The sequence below is a fragment of the Ischnura elegans genome, chromosome 4 (assembly GCF_921293095.1).
Source record: "Ischnura elegans chromosome 4, ioIscEleg1.1, whole genome shotgun sequence".
In the NCBI taxonomy this organism is placed as follows: domain Eukaryota; kingdom Metazoa; phylum Arthropoda; class Insecta; order Odonata; family Coenagrionidae; genus Ischnura; species Ischnura elegans.
The window spans coordinates 24,580,036-24,604,984 of record NC_060249.1 but is presented as its reverse complement, the minus strand read 5'-3'; the positions used below and the strand labels follow the sequence as shown (position 1 = coordinate 24,604,984).

At 37.4% G+C, this 24,949-nt stretch overlaps 1 protein-coding gene across 1 annotated transcript; it reads left to right on the top strand.

Annotated features, from left to right (window-relative positions):
- Positions 1-90: 90 nt before the first annotated feature.
- Positions 91-24,856, top strand: LOC124157161 (PIH1 domain-containing protein 1-like). The gene is made up of 9 exons (XM_046531678.1): positions 91-567; positions 1,439-1,526; positions 9,965-10,156; positions 10,264-10,410; positions 11,826-11,966; positions 16,081-16,250; positions 20,086-20,229; positions 20,302-20,398; positions 24,687-24,856. The coding sequence occupies exons 1-8, from the start codon at positions 496-498 to the stop codon at positions 20,332-20,334; spliced, it is 987 nt and encodes a 328-aa protein (XP_046387634.1). The 5' UTR covers positions 91-495; the 3' UTR covers positions 20,335-20,398; positions 24,687-24,856.
- Positions 24,857-24,949: the final 93 nt, after the last annotated feature.

Here is a 24,949-nt window from a genome sequence, read left to right as displayed (position 1 = left end):
ATTCCTCGAGATTGAATTTTCAATATATTCGACCTCATGATAATGTGGAATTTCATAGCTCTTACAGCGATAGCTAGGTAATTTTTGTTTTGAAAACAGAAATAACCATTCATTCTTGATTATGATATAGCAAGGGCAGGTACCATATGCTCCTTGTATAAGGACTTGGGCAGGTATATGAAAAAGAGCGTTAGCCAAATTATTCCCGGGTATTGGATCTATCGAACCATGCGATCAATCGAACAATGCCGTCGTCCTCGTTCAAAACAAGCAGTCTGCAAAGTCAAAGTTTTGAGCTAATTCTAATAACCGTGGTTTTGAGAATTAGAAATAGGCGTACAATTTGTTAGAATGTTGGGAGATTTGACAAGGATTTATTAACAAGTAATGTCTTGCTAATTGTGAATGTAACACGATCTCTTCCTTATGCCGTCTCTATTTTCTTACTGTCACTGATAGGTCGCATTAGCTTAGTGTTAACTTTTTTCATTTGAAATGACTACTAAGGGAAGAGTTAACTTGTTGGAGCCAGATAGATCACTTTTGGATAAGAACCTTCTTTTCAGTGTAAGTATTTTTGCCCTGGTGGATCTATGTTAGTTTTTACATGTGACGCTGCCATTCGTGTGAAAATGTTTTGAAAAAACTAACAGCGTAAAACACATTGACCTCGTTGATGTTTGAGCTCCTCTATGAACATTTTTGTTTTTACCAAATTGCTAATATTATTGAAATCGTAATGAAAGACCAAAAGAAATTCCTTACAATTGTAATTTTTATTTGGCTTCTCCACAAATGATTGACGGCGTATACGGAGACAAAACAAATTATTAATTTATATCCATTGCATGTCAGGTATCAGCTCACTGAAAATGTACTATTTTAATAGTTTAGTTAAAACAATTTTAACTGTTTACCATTGGCTGAATTAAATGCTATTTTACGCTACACTTCCCTCCACCAGAAGTACCACATTATTCTACCTAATATACTGGAGTAGAAATTTCCCTTTCTACTCCAAAATAACAAGGTTTCTTCAATTGAAAAAAATCTGTGATGACAAATATCGACATGCATAGTGATACTCTTGCTGTTTTTAAGAATTGTGCTGAACTGGTAATGAAACAATGCACCAATCTTTACTGTATGTGAAAAGTACAACCCTAATTATGTTCAATTTTAATTTTATAATCCATCCTAATTAATTTACTATTGCAATGACAACTGTATTTTTAATGGACTTATGCCCGTAATAAATATTATTATTATTTATTAAGGACTTCACTTACTTACTTGTTGTTAGCCATCTATTGTAGTTACTTCTGAATGATGTCTAATTTAGAATTTGTATGACAATCTTTTGTCATGTGTTTGAATTTTTCATAACTTTCTATTTGACCACTCATTGCTTTAAAGTTACCTTGTTCTTATTTTGTAGCCTCCAGATGATGAAATAGAAGATTTAATTCTGCGACGTGCAGCTGAAACTTCCGATTTGCCATGGACTATGATCAAGCCTACACCCGGTATTCTACCCTTTTCTGCATTAAATTCCTGTGTTCTTACCTGTTGAAAAATTTTGTATTAACCTTACGTTATAGAATCTGTTTTCTCCAAATGCTAATTTAACATAAAAAATAAAAATAATTTGTTGAAACATCAATTCAAGTGTAACCTCACAAGTTTTGGAGATAGCTTTGCATAAGCTTAGTTTTTTGCAACGAGGGAGTTTTATTAACCCTCATTTGGATTAGCTGCGCCTTAGCGGCGCTCGTGGTTTTAAAAGTGGTGTAAAAATTTTCCATTCCAATGGATCATGTTGAAAGTTTCAATAGTCTATTTTTTCTGCTTTCTTCGTGTACATATAAAATTTTGTTTGCATAGTGTCAATAGTTTACGTTTTATTGGCCTCTAATGAAAAAAGTTACGTCCTTGGATTTACGGCGCCGCTGCGGTGCTCAGTATTTCCTCGTCGCTACGTCGGGGACTTCACTCTCAATGTTATTATCAAAGCAATTATGTTTCGTATGAAATGCTATAATCTATTCATAATCATATTACTTAATTTTTTAAACTTAATAAAAAAAATGTAATTGTTAAACAAAAGGAAAATATTACTATACCAATTTTGAGCTCTCTTTTAGCTAAGAATCATAATGTTTGTCTTGATATAATGTTCATTGACTAAACTTCATCTTTTTACAAGAATTTTTCATAGAAACTCATGGCTAGCCAAGGTTGTTTTTTCCATGGCTTCCGAATTAGTTTTGCTTGGGCACCTTCTCCGCTCCACGTCCAAGTACCTGCCGAGGTGGTAGTCACCTTTGGGTAAATCCCAGGGTTACTCTGTTTAGAATTACACCAAGCAGCAACTCTAAGAAAATTTTAACACAATGTATTATCCGAATTCCTAGAATAATGCTTCCTCACTGTCAAGTGAATATTTCTCATTGAATGAGTAACTGTAACTTGCCAGGAGATTCAGAGGTTTCACCGACTACCGTAAAGAACACATCGCACGGTTACTGTTATATGTCTTGTACCTCTCATTCGAAAATATTCCTTTGCGGCTACGATAGTCTATACAAAATTGCTGGCGTTTATATAATTACCGATGACGTGACAGTTTACCATTGGCGTGGAAACAAGATAACTACTCAACTAATTGTGTAATAGAAAATAATTTCTTTTTCCTGACAATTAGTTCAGTATTTAATGGTAAAATCGTTTCATGATGAATAGGAGAATAGACAATTTACCGTGAAGTGAAAATTTGTGAATGTATTTCTCGTTTCTTTATGCACTCAAATTCACAGATATTTTATTCATTGGGGGTTTTACTGAAGTGAAGGGCTGGGTGAGGAGGAGAAAGGAGAAGGAATGCCAGGTAGGTTGTTTTGAGGTGAAGGGGTGGTAGTGTGTCGACTGCCAAGGATCAGGGAATACCCATATCGTTAGGCAAGGTAAGAGTAGAAAACCCTTATCGCGAAAAAGGTTGGGAGTGCAAGGAGACAATTAGATACAAAAGCCTGCTTTTTCTTTATCCTTCCATCGCTGCATGAGGGACAGGAAACAAAAGCCTTGTCAAAACGCCTCGCGGTGGCCCTCCCTTCATTCCAAGTAGGTCCAGCTCGGGTGGGTCATTAGGGTGGAGAGAAGTTCAATCTAGTTTTGTAGGAGGGGGGAAGAAGGCGGTGAATGACGAATAAGGAAGCTTAGTGGGGAGGGATACATAGCCTCAATGTTTGGTTCAGTGAAACGCTACGGAAATATAAGGTGAGGGAAGTCCTCCCAGCTTGAGGGTATTTTTGTCACCCCAGAACATTCTTCCACCAGTCCCTCACGCAGAGCTGGACTAAAGAAAATAGGCACCTGTTCCTTCTTCCCTACCACCTATAAGCCATACTTCTAAGAAACTATTTTTTGGATTTCCCACCAATCCAGGAGTTAAAACCTCATCTGGTGCACTCCCACGCATCACCCGTCCATCTCTAAGGAAACGTCCTCAGTGAGGGAATGGGGCTCCGCGGTAGGAAAAAAATACCGGCTCTTCTAGCTCCACGACTGAAGCGGCGCGGCGTTGTGTTCTTTGACACGTTCCTAATAGGGTAGTTTCCTTCATCAAAGAAAACGGAAGGCATTGATTGCGATTCGTTACCCACCATTAGTGTATTCATAATACACAAATTATTTGGTTTTTGAAATAACGGTTTTGACGAATGGCAAGGGTCAAATTTTATCCTCATTTGAAAAAGGCCAGATTGGCGCCCATGCGATTCCACTCCACGTGACGTCACAGGGACCTAGTTTCTACACGAGAAGATAGGAGTTATACATCGTCTGAGGTTACCAATGCATGCATGAGGCACAGAGCTCAGGGAAACATGTCTTAATAATCACCTATTAAAACTGGCTTAGGTCGGAAAGTTTTCTTCGTTTGATAAGGTATTAATAAACCTTTTTTAAGCCAAGCGCTACCAGCCAGCAAGGTACTCAGCTACCCGCTAGCATCCTGCATCCTATCAGCGCTCAGAGCCTCGATCAAGGTCACCTCACAAGGCGGGAGGGGGAACCAGAAATGCGTCGCACGGACTTTTTCCCATCATTCCTATTTACACGTCACGTTTTCGCGCGCTTGAAATTTTTCACTTTTCATTTAATCGCGAAAAATAGATATCGTCATTTAAAAATCTAAAAGCGTGAAATACGTACTCCAGGAGTAATAATCTTTCGATTTAGGCAATAAAAAAATAATAGGAAACCACCCTATTATCCCATATTCGTTATATTTCAAAACCCATAAGACTTGATACTTTTTAATTGCAGGATATAAACTCCCAGAATATTTGTAAGATTTGCCTTGATCGCCAGAATCCTGTAAAAGTCACGAAAGTAGCACTCATCTCTTCTCACCTCACCAACAGCTGTTCCATTATTAATGTTTAATAACTTATCCTTCTATATACACTGCAAAGATATAACATATGGTTGGACACAGTGAAGCAAAATTATGTCATATGGGCATAAACAAATTTTATTCGGTCCTCATTTTTAGTATTTAGATACATAAAAATATAAACATTAAAAAGAGGAGTTTATCCAGCACTGCATATCAGAAAAAATATTTCAAACAACCAATACACGCAAAATTAAAACTTTCATTTGAAAATAACAGACAAAGGAAACAGAAATAGAGAGCATTACTGCAACAAATGGAAAAGAATGCAGCGTTCAGGATTTTTTTTATAACTTCAACAATCATGGTTTAAATCTAGCAAAACACGGTGAGAAATAAAGATGATAGATGTATTTACCATTATCAATCAGAAAACTTGTAAATTCAGGCTAACTTTGAAAGATAATAACAAAAAATGACGCGGCACCGCTGTGGCGCCGTAAATCCAACGACGTAACTAAATTTGTAAATCCATATGAGGGTTAATTATGTTGAGCCAAGATTCAGATCTGGAAGATCGATTATTTCTAATTCGGTTCAAAGGGTGAAGGAGTTTATGAAACTCCTAATGACAAAGGCAGACTGAATTAATAATCATGTATTGACTAAGGGAAAAATAAAATCAAAGTTCACTTTTGAAAGTGCTCAAACAAATAGTTTGGTACGCATATTTTTTTTAATGCTCAAAGTTTCGAGTGTGTTTGTTTTTTTGCAAAAAAAAACATCAATTTTTTAAAATGTGGGCTAAGCAACTGAGTCATCATAGATTTTCATTCTTGATGGTGTTGCAATCTGTAACCTCACTGCACTCCTAAATGTAATAATTATCTATTAAGTAAGCAATTGCATTTAATCATTATTGGTTGATATTTTAAATGACCTAAATGTTTTTGGTTGGCCATCCTTCTTGGTAACAATCCTTGCGAAGTTGTTATCTATCTCCCAGCCTATGGCCATGGAGTCAGCATTGACTCTGGTAAATGTAGCAATGATGGACCCCATGCTTACCTTAAGATCAGGAAGATTGCATGCTGAACACCCTCAACATGTTTAGCGTGAATATCAATTGATACAAATTAGGTCTACTTGCGCACACTTTTCACAATTGCATGTTATTAACTCTTTGTGAATACAGATAACAAAACTACCAGGAGCCAAAATCTGTGATTCCTCAGTTTTATTTAGTCCACTTTTATGAAACGGAGAAAGTAGACTTTAGCCTAAAGTGCCGTCTATGAATCGCACCCTTAAAACAAAATTGATGGAGACCCTTCTTGCGTAATAGACATGGTGCTGAAACTTTCCTTATTAAAAGTAAAAGTAAATTCCTTAAAAGTATCTCCTTAAAGTAAAAATGTGTAAATAAGTATGTCGCAATAAAATGATGTGTGATTTAGTTATGGGTTGGTGCTTAGCTTGAGCACCCTTAAAAATTAGTGTTATTTTCATTATATTCACATTGAATACTAATGACATTATTTAACGTATTTATTAATTACGTATTAATAACGTACTTTTAAAGTAAAAATTTAAGTTTAGTTTGAATCAATAAACAATTGAACTAGGTAAATAATAATGCATTTTATTTTTTCCCCTTTTCGTTATGAAGTTAATCGTTCTCAAACTTGAGTGCACATAATTTGTGCACCAAAATTAGGCATCTAATCATCTATATCCTGCTGTATACAGTGTGAGCTCTAGGCGATCCTCTCACCCATACAAAGAGAGGATGGAAGTCCATTTAAGTAATCCTAAAATTTTCTCTAGGGAGATTGGAAGAAAGAGTGACCCAGTACTCTATGTAGAAGAGTTGGGATTTTAGTTCATGACTTGTGATTGTGATGTGGTTTTCAGAGACATTTTGAAAAGACTTCACCTACTCACTTACATTGTCACAGTTCTTTTGTTATCTTTCTTATCTATCAACTTCAGTGGAGCCATATTTTGCACCAGCTTACCTTCTCACTTACAATTAGCCAAATTGACAGTTACAGGCAAAACTAGATAACCTGGTTCAAAGGATGTGAACCAGTCTTTGAAAAATTATTCCAACAAAATAAAGTTGATGAAATTCATTCATTTATTATTACATTCATTAAGTCTGTTAACTGTTGTCATGCACAAATAGAATTTCTGGTGAAGGTTGAATGTTGCACCAATATGTGTTACATCCATGGAGTTCATAACTTTGCATAGTGGTCCCTACCTCTTTGTAATAAGTAGTGTAACATTGCATGCGCTGCCAAATGTACAATAGGGTGGTTTTCTATTATTTTTTTATTGCCTAAATCGAAAGAGTATTACTCCTGGAGTACGTAATTCACGCTTTTAGATTTTTAAATGACAATATCTATTTTTAGCAGTTAAATGAAAAGTGAAAATTTTCAAGCGCGCAAAAACGTGTCGGCTAAGTATTAATGCCGGGAAAACTCCGTGTGACGTCGTTCTGTTTCCCGCTGCCGTAAGTGAGGTGACCTTGGGGCGAGGCTCTGAGTGCTGATATGACGCAGGATGCTAGCGGGTAGCAGAGTACCATGCTAGCTGGTAGTGCTTGGCTTAAATAAGGATTATTAATACCTTATCAAACGAAGAGAACTTTCCGACCTTAGCCAGTTTTAATAGGTGATTATTAAGACATATTTCCCTGAGCTCTGTGCCTCATGCATGCATTGGTAATCTCAGGCGATGTAAAACTCCTATCTACTCGAATAGAAACTAGGTCCCTGTGATGTCACGTGGACTGGCATCGCATGGGCGCCAATCTGGCCTTTTTCATATGAGGATAAAATTGACCTTTGCCATTCGTCTAAACTGGTATTTCTAAAATGAAATACAGTAGAACCTCGGTTATACGACCCTCAGTTATACGATGACCTCACTTATACGCCGATTTTTTTAGGTCCGGTGAATAACCCCATATGAACCCATGTATTTCCAACCTCAGTTATGAAACTCTTCACTTATACGACGACCTCGGTTACGAAACGTATTTTTCCAGTCCAATGAGATAAAATACCTCACTTATACGACTTGTCAGAGAACTACTCTACGAGAAGGTTGCGGTACGCGCGCCGACTTTAGTCATAGGAGCAGGGGTAGTATGCGCTCAGTACATAGATATGTCAATGAAGAAAAATTAGTTTTAATAATGAGCGATGCTGTTCATTAGATATTAATTTTAACTGCAGTAGATGATCGTTAATCCGGAATATCTATCTCTAACGGAAGATTGTCTAGAATTTTCCAAGGTTATGCTTCCCGTCGCCCCAGCGAAATAACACCCAAATAAGCCGTTTAAAATCCTCGCGTACCGAAATTTTGGCTTCCAAGGTCATCCATAAAAGATTATCGTATTTGCAGTATGGACGTAAGTCGATGGTGATTCAACACTATGGCAAAAACAGCATGCGTGGTCTCATTCCGCGGGCTAATCCCTCATCCGCGGGACGAATTGAGCCGGAGGAAAGTTGCTTACGCGGCGCGTACATCAAAACTGACCCAACTTGTATCTGTGGCTTTAAATGAAATATAGTTTGACCTTGACTGCCTGTGGCAAGCGTTTATTTTTTAACTGAACGAGAGTTAGTACGAATGCCCTCGGAGAATAACTCGCGTCGTTAGTAGTAACGTAATCATTAAAGTCAAATTCAAAACGCGAGAGATAAGGCAGTTCCTTTCGACTCAGGAATGACTTATAACCATTATATCGAAGTACAAAAACAGTCTGGTGTTTTTTTTCAGATATGGGGAAGCAAAATATTACGTTAAGATGAGTCACACGGCTTGGGAGTCGAAGTTCCCGGCGCTGAAATCGCGGAAGATTGCCGGCAGAGAAGCTATACCCGGTAGATTCAATCTATTAGTGCTAAAATGTCATGGGAAAATTCTTTTTTAGTGCGTAAACAATATTGAGAGGGGAGATTTTTCCGGGCTCTTAATCTATTTTTGTCCATTCATTACTGACAGCAGTTGCGCGATTATTTCAAATGCTCACTTAAAATAAGTGATCTAAGCACCGGAAAAGTGAACTTAGTCACGGAATATCCTGGGTACCAGTGGCGTAACTAGGAATATGCTTTGGGAGGGATGGTAGTACCTGGGGGGCGGCTTCACCCCTTTCCTTCTCCCACCTCCCCCCCTCCGAGGCAACGGGGATTCCCGTAAAATTTAAAAAAATGGCATGCCTGTAAATATGTTCTACATCATTTTGGCACATAAAATTTAACTTTAAGTAGATGCAGTTGCTGTTTATCAAAGCTAGACTTGTGTTTTAATTTTTTTTAAATTTCTCTGAGGCTTTGGAGAGGGATCTATCCCCTCATCCCCAACCATAATTACGCCACTGCCAGGTGCTCCATATTATCTATGGCATGGTATTTAGAGGGAGAAACCCGACAGCTGGGGTCATTTGCACCATGAGGTAAGAGAGGGAGTATAGAAACCCTGTGTTGGAATTAGCCAGGTTGTAACAATAGGCTTAACCAGGGCTTAATGTCCCATCTGCCGGACAGTGTGTTGCACTGGAAGTTCCGTCCACACTACTCTCAAACAGGGATAGAGCCATCTCTGAAAACTTTCTGCCTCTGCCATTAACCCGGGTCCATAGGGTGTGAAGCCTTCGTGATGCATTAGTGAAATTTTGCTCCCTAATTACGGGGTTAATTTGGATGACTTTCTTCAGGTATTTCATTTCTTCAATCTCCAATCTTGGGTTTACCCATAGGTGGTAAAATGAATTTCCTGAAAACTGCTTTTAATGAGTCAACTTTTTTCAAAAATTGGCTTCTCTGTGAACATTTAGTGTCATCATTCCGAAATCTCTCCAGTATGATAGCCTTGCAGCTTAGTACCAGAAATGCTAGACGTTCAACCATGGGTAATGTTGTTCAGGAATGTAAAATTATGTTTCTCTTTAAGTAACACATCATCTGGGGTGTTTCTTTTGAGAAAATAAGATCATTAGGCTTCAATTTCTTGCCTCCAAATGAGTAATTGCATCCTGGAAACAAACCAGCCCCTACAGGAAAGGATTTCATGCTAAATACCAAAAAACCTCACATATGAAACTTCCTCACTTATGAAACTTTTTTTGGTTTTCCGCTGAAAGTTTCATAAGTGAGGTTCTACTGTAATTTGTATATTGTGAATACACTAATGGTGGGTAACGAATCGCAATCAATGCCTTTCGTTTTCTTTGTTGAAGGAAACTACCCTATTATTCTGCCTTCAGAGGTCAATTCAGAAGGTACAAAGGACCTCAAGACTTTTCTGGTAAATTGACAGTTAGAAGAGTTCTTGGGTTTCCTACTGGGTTCTTTGGTTGATCGGCCCCAACATTTCAAGAGCATAGTCTGCCATTGTCTTCTGGGTGATGACCCGTCAATATTTGTTTTACTTGTGAAACTTTAAAGACTGTATGCTTACTTTTGAGTGATTTTGTTACAATAAATTTGATCACAAAAAATGTATGATTAATTTTATATAAATGTATCTATTATTTTTTTACAGGTTTTTGTGTAAAATTAAAAAAGAATACTATAGACAGGGAAAAAGTCTTCATAAATATTTGTAAAAGTGATCAAATTCCTGCTCCTGAAGATAAAACGGAATCTGAGTTGATGGAAATTCTTCAATCTGATGAGCCATCAGCATTTCGTGTGCCTATGAGTGTTGGTGAAGAAAGACCTGATTATGATAAATGTAAGTTCCTATGGTATGCTCTAAACTTGATAGTCACATCATGCCCTGCATAACTGGTACCTCTATTTCAAATGCATTTGCATCATATTATTTTTTATGCCTTTCAGCCGGAAAACCTTGCAGTGTGTTTGACATTGTGGTTAACCCAGAATTTTACAAGAAAGTTGAAAGTAGTCAGCTCTATCGCCGGTTTATAATAACAGCTGTTTTTGAAGCATTAGAAGATAAATATGGCATTGAGCTTGAGAAAGATGGTAAAGTAATGATTTTTTTATTGATTGAAATTGTGCAATGTTTTTATGATTTAACACTTGAGATATGTACTTCTGAAATGGATTTTCAGTAAAGCTCTTCTTTTCCCAAATGTTAGCCTTTTGTTGTCCTAGATTTTAGTTGTTACCTTGCTGTTAACAATATTTCCACTTTTGTAATTTGTTTGCTTGTGTGCTAATCAGTTTAGCCAAGTGTTATCATAATTGGTTACTTTTTGTGAGATTAAAAGAACGTAGAATCACATATCAATGGCTAAGTTTTAACAACGCATAACTAAAAAACAGAAACTTTCCAGGAGAGCCAAAAAACGATTAATCTTTTCTAATTGTAAGCTACAATTAAAGACCAAAAATTCATAAGACGGAAAAAGAAGCACACATTGGCCAGCAAAGAGTTGTTTTTTGCTTGAATTTTATTTTTTTAATTTCATTACACTTTGTTTAAGATACCTGTGTCAGACTGGCCAAATTTTGAGATACGTGTTGTTAGAACTTAGCCATCGATAATTTGATGCATATGTACATTATTGGAATGGATAATGTTAAGCATCTGAAAATGTGATTGATTTTAATATAGGTTTTATAGAGGAGTAATTATCCTTGCAAGTGAAGGGGACCCCCAATTAGTGTACTTTCCTATCATTATCACTTTCATATTGCTTTTCACCATGGTTTTAACCCTAATCATTCTCTGCCTTTTGTGACTTTTCAATTTATATCGTCATTATTTTCAAAAGTTTGATGGATGCAATGTCCTTTTTTCTTTAAATTTATTTCTCCAAGATATTTCTCCTACTATTACTATAACTTTGAAAATTACGTGTTGGCCTGGATTACAGGAATAGATTTTGCATCACTTATATTTATTGAAAGTACAATGCAATAAGATAATATTGTGCAAAACTTGAATATTATAATGAAATCAATCATTCATTAGAGATCTCCAGGATTATAACACAGGCCTATGCATTCCTAAAGTCATGCTTATCTTATCATCAGCCTTCAATACCTTCTGTTGACCCTCAAGAATTCAACTGAAGCCATGACTTTTCAGAATGGCTGAAATCCACTTAGCAGGACTTTTGGTGAACTTAAGTTTTGTATAAATACTAGGATACTATTACTGTTCCTTCAATTTTTTCTAATAATGGATGTTTTATAAAGAACATTTATTGACTGGGAAAAGTTTTTATGATAGCTTTAGTTGCTTTGAATGTGCCCAGTGAAAGTGGTTTGTTAAATATTTTGCTGATTAGACTTTTCTTATTTTGAATTCTCCACTTTTGTTGTCAAATGATATTTACTGTGTGATATCATCATTAAATTTCATATCAGTTAGCTGTTCTTAGTGCTACATTTATACCTAATTACATTGTATATGTATTATTATGTTTCAGAGTTTACCATCCTTAAAGGTCGAAAGTGTAAAGGTGGTATGACAGACCACAGAATTCAAGTGAGGAGCAAGCCTCTTGTTGAAATGATGCCATCCAGCATGATGAGTAACATTTCTGAGAAGGAATTGGATGCTAAATCAGGTACTGGATGTTATGTATGTAATTAGTTGTGCATGCTTGATTAAATAATCATGGCTCTATTTATGAGTAACTCCGTATAGTCCGTAAATATATTGATCACAGTACCTGTAGAGTTTCCATGGTGTCTATCCATTTGTTACCATTATAAGATGGATTTGAAATTGAAAATGTGCAGTAGAACTACAACGCAACAAACATGTTTATAAATAAATTTCGTATTAATGAAGCTTCACAATATTTTTACAACTACTGAGGCCAAACTTAAGTTAATTTTCATACAAATCATAAAATGTAATATGTAAATTGTAATTTACTTCACTTTCTTCCCTAATCCTATCAAGTTTGGTAATTTCATGAGGTAAAAAGTGTGAAAATGTGTGCTCGTGGCAATCACCGAATTTCCTTTAGATGCGTGGGTAAACCTGAAAAATTCTATGACTATCAGGTGGATTTTGTGTGATGTGCGACGGTGCCAGATTTGGTCCAGCAGCATGGATTAGTTTTCTCCATCTGTGGCACCCACCTTTAATTACAATTAGCCCAGTCACCCATATTTTGAGTTAATTGTACCCATATTATGAGTGAGGTAACTTTTATTTGAAGGCCCTTCAATGTCAAGGAAGTGATGGGGCTGTAGAGTAATTAATTTTTACCTAAAATGCATTTTGGAGAAATAATCAGCAATAAATAATGACTTGTAAGACACTGCAGCTATGTAAAACTATCTCTTAATTTCTCTGGTTTGTTTCTGACATATAGGCCCCAGAATTCAGGGAATGAAGACAATTAGAGGTTAGGGTGTGCTATGGGGGCGAGACTTAATGAGGTACAGAACCCTAGATCGGTGTTCCATAGACATTGATGACTGGTCCAAGCTGCAACAAAGATAATGTTGTGAATCCCCCAAAATTTACTCAGTGAAGGATGAATACTTTTCATTTAATCTTTGCATTTCACTTCATAATGATGGGAACTCAATTTTCAGTTGTTAATGATCAATTTGACTTAAGAGACCATCGTTGTGGACTGGACTGTCACCCTCAGGAAAAATTACCTCTGGACATAGTTGCCATTAAATTTTATAGACAGAGCACAGGTGTACGCATGGGCATCCATTGAGTATCTGGATTGGGGGGTGTAGAGATGGATGCAACCATCACTGGGAGATGTTGACAGAAATTGACTCCACAATGTCAATCAAGGGATTCAGTGTCGTGTACATGAGTTTGGGTGTCATCTTGTGCAATGCTTACTCAAGCAAAGAATCTGTCGCTATGACACCAAAAAGAAAGTTATAGGAGTAGCAAAGGAGGTTCATAAACATTATTGGAGTTATATTAGGCCTGCTGGAGTATGATGTTTAGTCAGAGAGTTACCGTACAAAATCTGATAAGCACAATTTCACCTCTGCCAAGTGTAATGTGTCAAAGTAGCATGAAATGATTGCACTGCCAGCAAGGATAGTGTTCTCTTCAATTCCTGCCCATCCAATTGTGTCTATGCTCTGTAACGTTGAGTGAGAGTAAGACTTGAAGCCAAGTGCCAGATGTGACACCTCAACAGTGTGGCGACAAACTTTCGGAAGCCTGGTACCTTGGTTGTTACACGATTCACCAAAAAACTTGATCAGAGTGTTTTAAATATATTATCATGTTGTTTATAGCACTCAAGAGGCTGAAGGCAATGCAAAATTATGCATGATGATGGAAAAACATGCAAATGTTTGTAATTTTCCATGCTTTCATGGAACTTACACTGACCTAGGTTACAATGGATTAGCATTACTCTCAAGTTTATCCATTATGATCAGAGCAAGGTCCTATGGTATCATTATTTATTGGGCTTTCCTATCTGTTTATTTTTGAACTTTAACTGATTTAACTAAAAAATTTGGACCATATCTCATAACCAAATTCAATCAAATATTTACAAACACTCATGTTCATTTTTGAAAGGTGATAAACCATTCTATATGTGAAGGAAAAATTATTATTTTTCATTATATTTAAGAATTTTTAAACTTAGACCATATTTCCCAAAGTCTGTACCCCATCTACTTTGCTATTTTCTTATGAAGTAACAAATATTTTCTGCTACCCAATTTCACAGTTAAATCGAATTACTAAAAATAAGTACAATATACTCCCAATTATCCGGGCTAATCAGAGGGAGAGGTGGCACAAATAATCGGAAAATATAAATAATCCAAACTTCCTCTTTAATTTCATGTAATTTTCATCATATACATAAACCAATCAATCTATTATTATTTAAAAACATTTTATGTTATTATAGATTGCTTTCCGGAATCATTAGCAGCTTTCTTTTCCTGAGTGCGATCTTTTTTGTGGCAATAATGTGATTGCTCTCATAATCTTAGTGCTCTGTGTTATACCAAGTTTCTGAAAACTGTGCATCAATAGCTGCATTATCAAGGATTCAGAAATGTGGTTTGTATGAATGCTTCAAAAGTACTGCTTGGTGTGGAAACTACACTGTCAGGCACTACGTTGCGTATGTATGTATTCGCTTCTCGCACAAGTTGCCCGGGATGCAGATCCGCAATTGCGCACAACGATGCTTGGAACACAGTACTCCTTGATGGCAGCTGGCATGCAATCACCCTATCGCTCAGCAGTGGTTATAGGAAACCAGGGCTTAAGGCAAACTGTCTGTGCAAGCAAGTGCCTGGCTATGACTCATGCTGTCTCTACGTCCATTCCCCTCTCTGCCTTCACTTTTACTATTCGCTTTCTCTCCAAATTGACCTTGGCTAGTCACGGCGTAAACATGCCAATGTGAAGAAATCTCTGGTTCCCTTGAGCCGTATTCAACCATATGCGAATTCAGGGCCATACTTGTTTGCAATATGAAACATACATATAATGATCGCAGATAACATTTTTCTTCATTTACCATTCAATAACCGTCAAAACTTACTCTTAGAGTTTTTTTTTCACACCGCTAATCGTTGTCTGCAACGGTAGATCAGACGTCCAAGTAAACTTAAAACATTCCTTGTCAGCAAGTAATTAAAATAATTCCATTTATGATTGGAATTCTAATGGAAATAACAGGCCCAGTGTAGCCATGCATTAAAATGCAAATAAATATCCTGCTGCTTTGCATCCGATTCTATATGTATTTTTTTTTACAAAGATCGCGGGAAAACATCGGAGTATGAACTCATGCATGGATAATCCACAACACAAATTAGCCGCACCCGGATAATCGGGAGTCTGCTGAATAAATTATTATTGCAATAGCATGTTTTGAACCTGTACCTTTTACTTTGTGCCTAATACACACTCACGTATCCAAATGATCCCTTGCGAGAAATGGCATTGTTACAGATCATCTCATGTCTTGTCTTTCATCTATAGGACTTCATATGTGTTAATGCATGCAAAGCACCGGTTAAACAGTGGATTATGGTTTTGTTTTATACCATTGGCATAAGCTTAGACTTTTGAAAGGATTGCAAAATAATTTTAAACAGAATTTGCTTTCCAAAATCATTAATATACATGAATGCATTACAGTGTGCTTAGTTAAAAAAATCCCCCTTAAAGATTGACCTTTTGTGATGTAATTCATTTCTGTTCATCATTGATTGTTAATAATGGTGAGTTTTGATTGGCAACTTGAGGATGTTGATTAATTACTCATGTGTTGGCTTTTATAGAATACTTCTGAGTGACACTACTCCTGTATGCATACGAAGCTTTCCTTTAAGATTGCCTATCTTAGTAATTTGTTAATGTTACCAAGTGAAAAGACCTATGGCTAATAAAAAACATATCTTTTTTAAATTTTGATTCAATTTTTTCCAATAATTATGGCTGTATTATCTCCTTTTTGGTAACATTTTAAAAATAATTATCAATCTTTGAGGCTGGCATAAGCAGGTGGGCTTTCATATCAGGAATCGTGAGAAAAATTTTCATTGTCCTCATGTCAAAAATCGTAGAAGCAATTTTTGTGCACTTTCCCCAGTCCGACTCAGTGATTCAACCAGGTTTTGTATGACCTATACTGTACATAAATTACTGAAAGCAAGGTCTACTGCATATCTAAGCATTTAAAGGTAATTTTAACTTTTCCTTTCGTCTAGGAAGTAATGGCTCTAAAAAGCCTCTCATTACTGAAATCGAGACTACACCTATATTTGCACCAAATGAAAGGACAGATACTGAAAAGCAGAAGCCACCATATATAATTAGGAGGAAATACTCAAATGAGGGGGATTGTATTATGGTGGCTGAAATTCTTCTAAAGGATGTGGTAAGGGTATATGTATGACCTCTCATGTGCGTGCTAAGTTATTTTTGCTGGTTTATTGCATTTTATACTAAAAAGTGAAATGGACAGAAGTGTTAAAAATGGCTTTGCATTAAAATCACTGAATATGCAACTTTTTGGAATCTGGGAAAAACTGGTTATGCAGAAAGGTTTGATTTATGAGGGGAGACCAGTTTTAACGACAGAAATAACATCTTAACGAATGATTGAGTACAAGTATGCATTATGACATCACTCAGAGAAGATCTTAATGCTCAACTCAATGAGACATACTGTCCTCTGGAGGTTGATTTCAGTAGAAGTGCATAATAAGGAGTACAGCCTATAGCCATTGCAGCACTATAGCTAGTAATTTTTTTGTGTTGGTTGGCAGATGTAGGAAAGCATTGGAAAATTTTTCACCTATGAGTGCTTGTGTTTATCCTAGTGCTATACCGAGTATACTTGACCACTGGTGTCATCTAGGATGTATAGTAGGTTGTTGTTTATTTTTTATTTTTACTCTGATTTTTTTATTACTACCTGTTAAAATATGCTATGGGGAGCAGAATGGATTGGTATCCTAAAAATTTCAGTCCGATTATGTAATATTTAGAGGTCACTCAAAGAGCATAAATACAATAGCATTCAATTTTTTCCCGATTTTAGGAAATAACACCATTTTCAGGGTTAACACGCATTTTATATCCCTATTTTACCAAAATTTGCTCCATTTTTACATCCGCTCGACAGTTTTCCAGGAATACAACACTTTTCCGCAAGTTACAGCCATGTGTCACACCCCTAATGGCGAGCTGGTCGCTGGCTGGCCACATTTACGGTCACTGATAGGTCATGCGCCGCTCATTGCCATACACCCCCCTCGTGCCTTCCCTAATGAGAGTCAGCAGAAGAAGGGAGGAGTCGAATACTATGTTGTTTTTCACACCGTGTGTTAGCTGTAGTTTATCCTTTAAAATAACTGCAGCACTGTTGTTCAAACCTAATTTATGATAAAGAATATTCACGTTGAAAATCCCAAAAAATATGTTGGACTGAGAACCTAAAAGTGGTGCCGACTCCATGGGGCTTAAAGGGGCCTGAACCCCCTCAAAAAATTTGTTATGGAGTTAAGGAAAAAATGTGTCAGGCTTGTCGATTTTCCCTGGAGTGTCCAGTTATCAAGAGTCGAGGTTTCAGGGTTCTAATGTTGATCATATGACTCTTCTGAAATGCTTTAAAAAATATTTAAACTCACTATTTATAAAATTTCCCGGGGCAAGACCCCCGCTATGGGCCCCCCAATATTTTTTATAACTCAGCACCCCTGGAACCTAAGATATGAAAGCAGCTAGTTACCTGTATTTATGCTTGTCGAATCATTTGAAAAAGCTTTAATTTTGTTCTCTAATCTCCAGTCCTCAACGCAGTCATGAAAAATCTCGACAATAGCCCGTGCCCTCTGGCAGTTCTGGTGAGTTTTGGAATCTGTAATGTTGTTTTTCTTTCATCATTTGGTCATGAGATTTATATAACCATTTAATGATTTAATATGCAATATGATCTCTGCCTCCTCTCTCTCTATAAGTGCTAGCTTAAGATCTTTCCAAGCACTTATACTCCCGGACGCCTCTGTATTTTCAAAAACACTTAATCCTCAATATCAAATTACCGACCCAATTTTTCTCCAAATATCATATGTCGCATAGGTAGCCATCAAGAATTTTTCTTGAGTTTTAACAGCTCACTTCATAGTGCTTCTATATTCTCTATTCCAGTATTTCTTGAATATGTAATTGGAATTCTCGACATAATAGTCCAGGGACCTCATTGGGATTGGGACCATGGACCTCATCATTAGCCTCAAATTTGCAAGCACTTCTTGTTTCAGGGTTAAGTGGTGATGATAGAACACCTGCAGCACTTCGTGAATCAAAGGCATTTTATTTTTGATGAAACAAACGGCTATACTTTCTGGGATGCCGATTTAGATTACTTCACCAGTCTAGCGCGTGATAAACAATATTGTTTTTATCACTAGCGTTTCAACTCCAAAAATGCACTCTTTACCATTTGAAACCCGACTGCGATGGGGTTAAAGAAGGTGTAAAACACACAAACTTGGATTTTCCACAGAATATTTTTATTAGTACACACAAAATGGAGTCATTTTCTAAAATCGGGAAAATTGGATGTTATTGCATTTATGCTCTTTGAGAAACCTCTAAATGTTAAACAATCAGGCTGAAATTTTTAGGATATCCATTCTGCACACTCTATCATATTTTAAGAGGTAGAAATCAAAAATCAAGAAAAAATAGAGAATAAGCAACACCCTCATATACCTTCCAGGGTAACCTGGTGCTAAATTTTGACCACAGGATGGTTGCAGCTCATTTCAGATGCATTTCACAAAAATGTCTTTATTGTGGCTGATGAATGAAACCTAATGGTCTCTTCTACAAGATGACGATATCATCGTTCACTTATGCATCTCATTCCCTTGCCTGGGGACCGCTGTGAAGCTAGATGCAGTGGAAAGCAATATCGTACCTGAATGTCCAGCACATACAGCTCTACTGCTCACTAAATCACATGAGGTATCTGTGGTCATGGAATGTTTGGGCAATGATGAGAATGGGTTTGCTAGGAAAATTTAAAAGCGGGAGAAGATTTGTTGGGACTGAGTGTAGTGCAATGGAAGGACATTAGGAACCAATGGAGTGATGAGTACAGGGTGATGTATACGTTTTGTGGTAGAAATGGAAATCAATGAGGGGTGGTGTTGATATTAAACAGAAGGCTTGGTAAAAGAGTGGTAGATGTAGAGCAGTTAAGGGATGGGATTCTGGTGGTGGAAATAGAGGCGTGGTCAACAAACCTTGTGGTGGTTCAAGTGTGCGGGGCTTTTGGATCATCTAGCAAAACACCATTATCTTCCTAGAAATGATATTTGAACTACTGGCTAGAGCATCTTCCAATCCTATGGCAGATTCATTGGCTGGAGCGTTCAGTGTCCTTGAATGCATCAATCATTCCTGGGGAAGTGAAAAATACCTTATCTTTCAGAACTCTTGCTGAGCAGAGGAGGAATGCTGTGATGCTGAGCAATGATCTGTGGAATATACAAAATTATCCAGCACAGGTAGAAACTACAAAGTCGCGCCCTGTATCGTCTGGAACTCTACTGTAATGGGGCAGTGTAGCACAATCTAGGCAGTTGCAAGATTGTGGAGGATAGCCTGAGATGATAAGCACAGCATTGAGAAAGTGGCGAGGGCTTGCCATATTTCGAAAGGTTTGTGGAAGAAGGCCCTAAATGCTCTTAAATCATGGATGATCTCCTCAGAAACCTCATGTCTTTCTTTGGGCAAGAGCACAAACAATACAATGTTCTTGTCACTCGGGTACGATATTGTTTTTATCTGCCTCTAGCTTCACTGCAGACCCCAGGCAAGGAAATAAGACACATAGTAGACAGTGGTGTTAATACTATGTAGAGAAGATGATTTGGTTTCCTTTGTCTGCCCCAATGATGCCTTACTTAGGTTAAATTCGTCTGAAATGAGCTAGCAACCATCATGTAGTTGAAGTTAGGTATTGAGTTATCGTGAAAATGTTACATACCGGATAACTTCTGCAAAAAAACAGGCTCATAATACTTATCCGCATAGACCAATCAACACAAAAAAGTCACACTCTAATGTGTTACTCTCATTGCAGGCCACACTTGTTATAATGGACTTCTACTGTACCCGGTTTGCTTCTATATTAACCGCATATTCGAGATAAAGTTTCATAATACATAGTTTTTAATATGCAAGCTATCCTCTTTCAGTTGCTTGCTAAAGATATTGAGCTTGATGTTGGAGAAGACAGGATATTGCTTCAAACTAAAAGTAATAGATATCACCTTGACTTATTTCATCCTTATATAATAGACCAGGAAAAAACTACTGCTAAGTTCTCCACTGAAAACAAGGTAGGTGTAAAAAAATCCTTTCTCATTTGCCCTTGTGATTTTTAATATGTATGACTTGTAAATATTTTTTAGGTACTTCTGGTGGAAATGCCTTTGGAGCGCTAAGTTTTTTAAGTTGCTGTTGCTCATGTCAAGAGAGAATAAATGGCAAGATTCATTGAGGCTTTGGGTAAGTTAACTCTATCTCATAGTCTAAATCTGGTTTTTGTTTTATTAGTGATCTCAGGTCATTCCTTTAAAAAACACCTGGTGTGTGAACTAATATGGATTAATGTACTAAATAACTTGGCAATATACTTTTTAAAGCAAACCGCTGTCGGCACAAAAAAAAAGGTAGAACGCTGAACTTTAATCAGTTGTACAAAATTCTGCCGAAGCTCCTTTGGACTCACCATTTACTAAAGAATTGAAATAAATTTCAACCAAGATGTTCTTAATTATGTGCAACAGAACCCTTTCATCCCTCAGCTACTAAGTACAGCATACTCCTGATTATCTGGGCTAACAATGGGGAGAAGCAGCAGGAATAATCGGAAAACATGAATAATCCTTCGCTTCAATTTCATGTAATTTTCATAATTCATGTAAATCAAAAGCATTATTATTATTTATGCACATTGCCTGTTATTTTTGGTTGCTTTCCTGAATCATTCATAGCTATATATTCCTGATCGCGACCTTTTAAGTGACGATAACGTGATTATACTCGTTTTCCTACTGCTACATGTAATACCTGGTGTCCGAAAATCGTGTCTCCAAGAACACGGAATCAAAAAATTAGTCTGCACAAATGCTTCAGAACTGCTGCACGACGTCGGAAATTACACTTTCAGTTACCATGCTGCGTAGTCGCATCTCGAGCAAGTCTCCTGATCACTGAACATGATCACGCACCATGATTTTTAGATAACATGGACAAGGAGCTTCTGTGAAGGTAATAGCCGCTCGATCACCCCATCGCACAGCAGCAGTTATATGAAACCAGGACTTTTGGCAATTTTTCTACGCAGGCGAGTGTCTGGCTACAACTCATGCTATCTCTACTTCCACTTCCCCCGCTGCCTTCACTTCTAGTATTCCCTTCCTTTCCAGTTTGACCTTGAATAGTCTCTGTGTAAATATGTCCGAGTGTGACAAAATCTCCGGTTCCATTGGACCGTATTGTGGTATCCTACCCTTGGCTCACCCGGATATTTAGATAGAACGATGTCTCACAAAACAAAAAAATATAAAAATCCACGTGGATCCCTCCTGCACAGGACCTACGGGACAAACCTATGTCACTCGCATCGTGCAATTGACGGTAAATGAAAATATTCCCCTTCTTAAGAGATAATTGCGGGTGGGGGGTCCCTGATCTGACCTTAAGGGTAACGTTCTGACGCTTATGCCATCCTACACAACGCATTCAAAAAGGAAAATGACTAGGACGAAAGGAAGGGCAAGGGATATTTTAGGTGACCCATGAAGGAATTGAAAAAGTACACAAAAGTTTTATAAAACCAAAATATAATTTAAACAATAACACTGCATACAACAAACAAAAAAATAACCCTGTTATGAACTAATGACGTATGAGTGGATGAAAACAATTTATGAGACATCAATGAGAAAGGACAACAATAAAAACTGATTTGCGAGATGAAAGAATTGAAATGAAAACAATAACAACAAAAATAGTTCGATTGTTAACACGCAATGAATGATACAATTTGCTTTAGTTATTTCTTGTTGGGGAGGTAAATAATAGTCCATCCCAATTAGTGTTATTTTGAATTTGGTAATTAACTTTCACTTCCACTGGATAACTGACGTATTTCGTGACTGTCTGTCTTGAAATTGGGCAGATGAAAAGGGGGGGCTTGCGGGGGGAGGAATGGTTACGATCTTACTTGACCCTTGTCTGTGGTTAGACCAGGTGAGATCTAGCAAACTCATTCCTTCGACTGTAGACTCCTCTTTCTCTCTTGTTGTATGAAGCTGCATCAGGAACGTAAGAGATGCGTCCTTTAAAGCTGGTCCTTGCTCCTCGAAAAGGGGGGGTCTCTTATTTCAGATCGTTATTTCTAGAAATCAACCCGATGCTTGGTTGATCGGGCCCTCTTCTTCTTTGCCGTGTCTCGGTTATCGTCCCGCCAAATTTCGGCATAGGCTTCGCCCAACACTCAAATTAATCTACCTTTTTTTGAAACATGCACAACCTTTTATATTCCCCTTCTTGGGGTGAGGTAACACAAAAGAGGGAGGGGGAACACGTTATGCAATGGGAAAAAACCCGAGTTCCCGTCCTCCAAACACACTCACACAACCTTATCTATTCGTAATTCATCCCATTACGCACACACACTTTCCTCCACGGGCCATGGTCTGGGGGTGGAAAAGGTTATCGGAATAGAGCAGGTAGGGAATGAATGCAGCGATTAGGGTGGCACAGCGTAATGGTGTTTGAACCATTACAGTATTCAACAATGCGTGGCCACGGCAATAATTGGGCATTTGCGATATGAAATATACAATTATAGATTGTAGACAACATTTCCCTTAATTTGGGATAGGTTAACCATTGAAGAATCTTCTTCAATTGATCAAGAGTTTTTTTTCCCACCGCTGATCATCGTCTGCATGCTAGAGCAGACATTGAAGCAAACTTGAAACATTCCTTGTCAGCTAGTAAATAAAATAATTCCCTTCAAGGAAGAGGATTCTAATGGAAATCATAAGCCCGGTGTAGCCTTGCATTAAAAGGCAAATATTCTGGTGCTATTGTGTCCGATTAATTTTTTTTATAAAGATTGTGGAAAACATCAAAGAAGTGTAAAACTCACGCACGGATAAGCCGTAACAGGAATAAATCGCAGCCGGATAATCAGGAGTCTGCTGTATGTCTTTTACCTAGATACTCAAATTCTTTGTGAATGTCTGTGATTTAAAGGATTGTTAGCATATAACTACTCCATATAAGATAATTGATCCCTTGAGTGTACATCATATGTCTATGAATCTACCACTAACTTACCTTCAGCAAGAAGATTACCCTTTTACACATTTTACTGGCTAAAAGCTGATGGTAAAATTAAATGGCCTCATAGGAGGCTACAGTTCTCAACCACTTTTCATTGTGTCAACAGAGATTATATAAATAATCAAAGTTACATTCCACATCAGATTCCTAGCAATTTTTTGCAATGTTCATTTTTTAAACCCTGCAACTGGTTGCCACCTCACAGGAATAGGGCTCATAATTGTCTGGAAAGTCTGGGAAATTAGATTATGGTCACTGAAAAACTGTTGTGGTGGAATGGGAAATGGGAAATTAGATTATGCTCATTAAAAAACTGTTGTGGTTGAACATACACAGCTTTGCTTAGTTCGAGTAATAAAGTGGGTGTTTTCTTGCCATCCTGGCTGGAGAACCCAGGGTGGTACCAACTTGATGCTATTAAGGCCGTATCACACTAGCAAATGCGACCGCCGCTGCGGCTGCGACTGCGATTGCGACTGGCCCGTCGACCAATCAGAGCGTGGCAGTCGACGCTGCGACTGCGACTCAGAAGAATAGCCGACCGGCTATTTTTCTGAGACGTGTTTTTTTGGTTACCGTAGCGAGGGAAGTTCAAGAAGGTTGTGTGATAACGCTGAGATGTTTTCTGATTTTTAAAGTGAAGATGGAAGCCCAGCATATTAGATATTGGACCCGAGTACACAGGTGAGTAATAATGAAGTACGTTTTAACATATTTTAGGAACAATTTCAACAATTGCTGCTCTCTATCCATTCTTTGGGCTTTCGTAAACAAACAAGCCACAAGCAGAAACGTTAATACCTGCGCATGCGTGACCGTGGCGTCGGCCGCAATGTGTGATGGGGTGCAGTCGCAGCCGAAATAGTGGTCGCAGCGGCAGTCGTAGTCGCTAGTGTGATGTGGCCTTTAGACTTCATTTTTACTCCTTTCATTTATTTTGCCATATACCTTACCGCATTTTTGTGTAAATCACTACGAACTACTGCTTAGCCATTGGTTTAAAGCCAGGGAATGTTTTGTAAGTTTGGACTGGAAATCTGGGAAAGATCAGGGAAATTGAAAATTTAAATTGGCTTGAACCCTGAGTAAAACATTAAGCAGGGATGATTTATTCATCCTAATTTTAATGAAGAGTGATAAATGCCTGCCAAACTCATCCTTAAATATGCAGCATAATTTATATTACTTGTAACGATCATTGTAATAGCTGAACAATAATTTATTCTCATTATAACCACAGGAACAAGATGGGCTTTGTGATTTTTTATTTAGCATTCGCACATGTCAGCCAGCCTTGGTATTTTAGGCTTCACAAGTTGTTTTATCAATAAATATTATTAAAGGGAACCCTACTTTTACATTCCCTGGTTATATGTTTTCCTCCTTTTTGTTGTGTTTTTCATCAATTATAATTTCTTTTGCCTATTTTTTAAAGGTCCTGAGAAAAACCCTGGAGGAGGTTGTTCTTCTGCCTTTAGTAAGAATGTAAGTCATGAGTCATCGCCTCTCACGCCCTTTTTTGTATGTGTATGATACCTACCTGTGCATTAAATTATTTGAATTCTTTAAGTTGTTCATATTAATATACATATGATTAAGACCAAACAGACTTTGATTTCTTTAGGTAAGAGTCATTGTTTATAGCTTGCATCCATAAGGTTGCACAGTAGAAATTGTGCGCATTCAAGGATTAATATC

Coding starts and splice junctions, on each gene's coding strand:
- LOC124157161 (XM_046531678.1), top strand. CDS start 496: ATGACTACTAAGGGAAGAGTTAACTTGTTGGAGCCAGATAGATCACTT. Junction 1,527..9,964: donor TATGATCAAGCCTACACCCG/GTATTCTACCCT, acceptor ATTTTTTTACAG/GTTTTTGTGTAAAATTAAAA. Junction 10,411..11,825: donor CATTGAGCTTGAGAAAGATG/GTAAAGTAATGA, acceptor ATTATGTTTCAG/AGTTTACCATCCTTAAAGGT.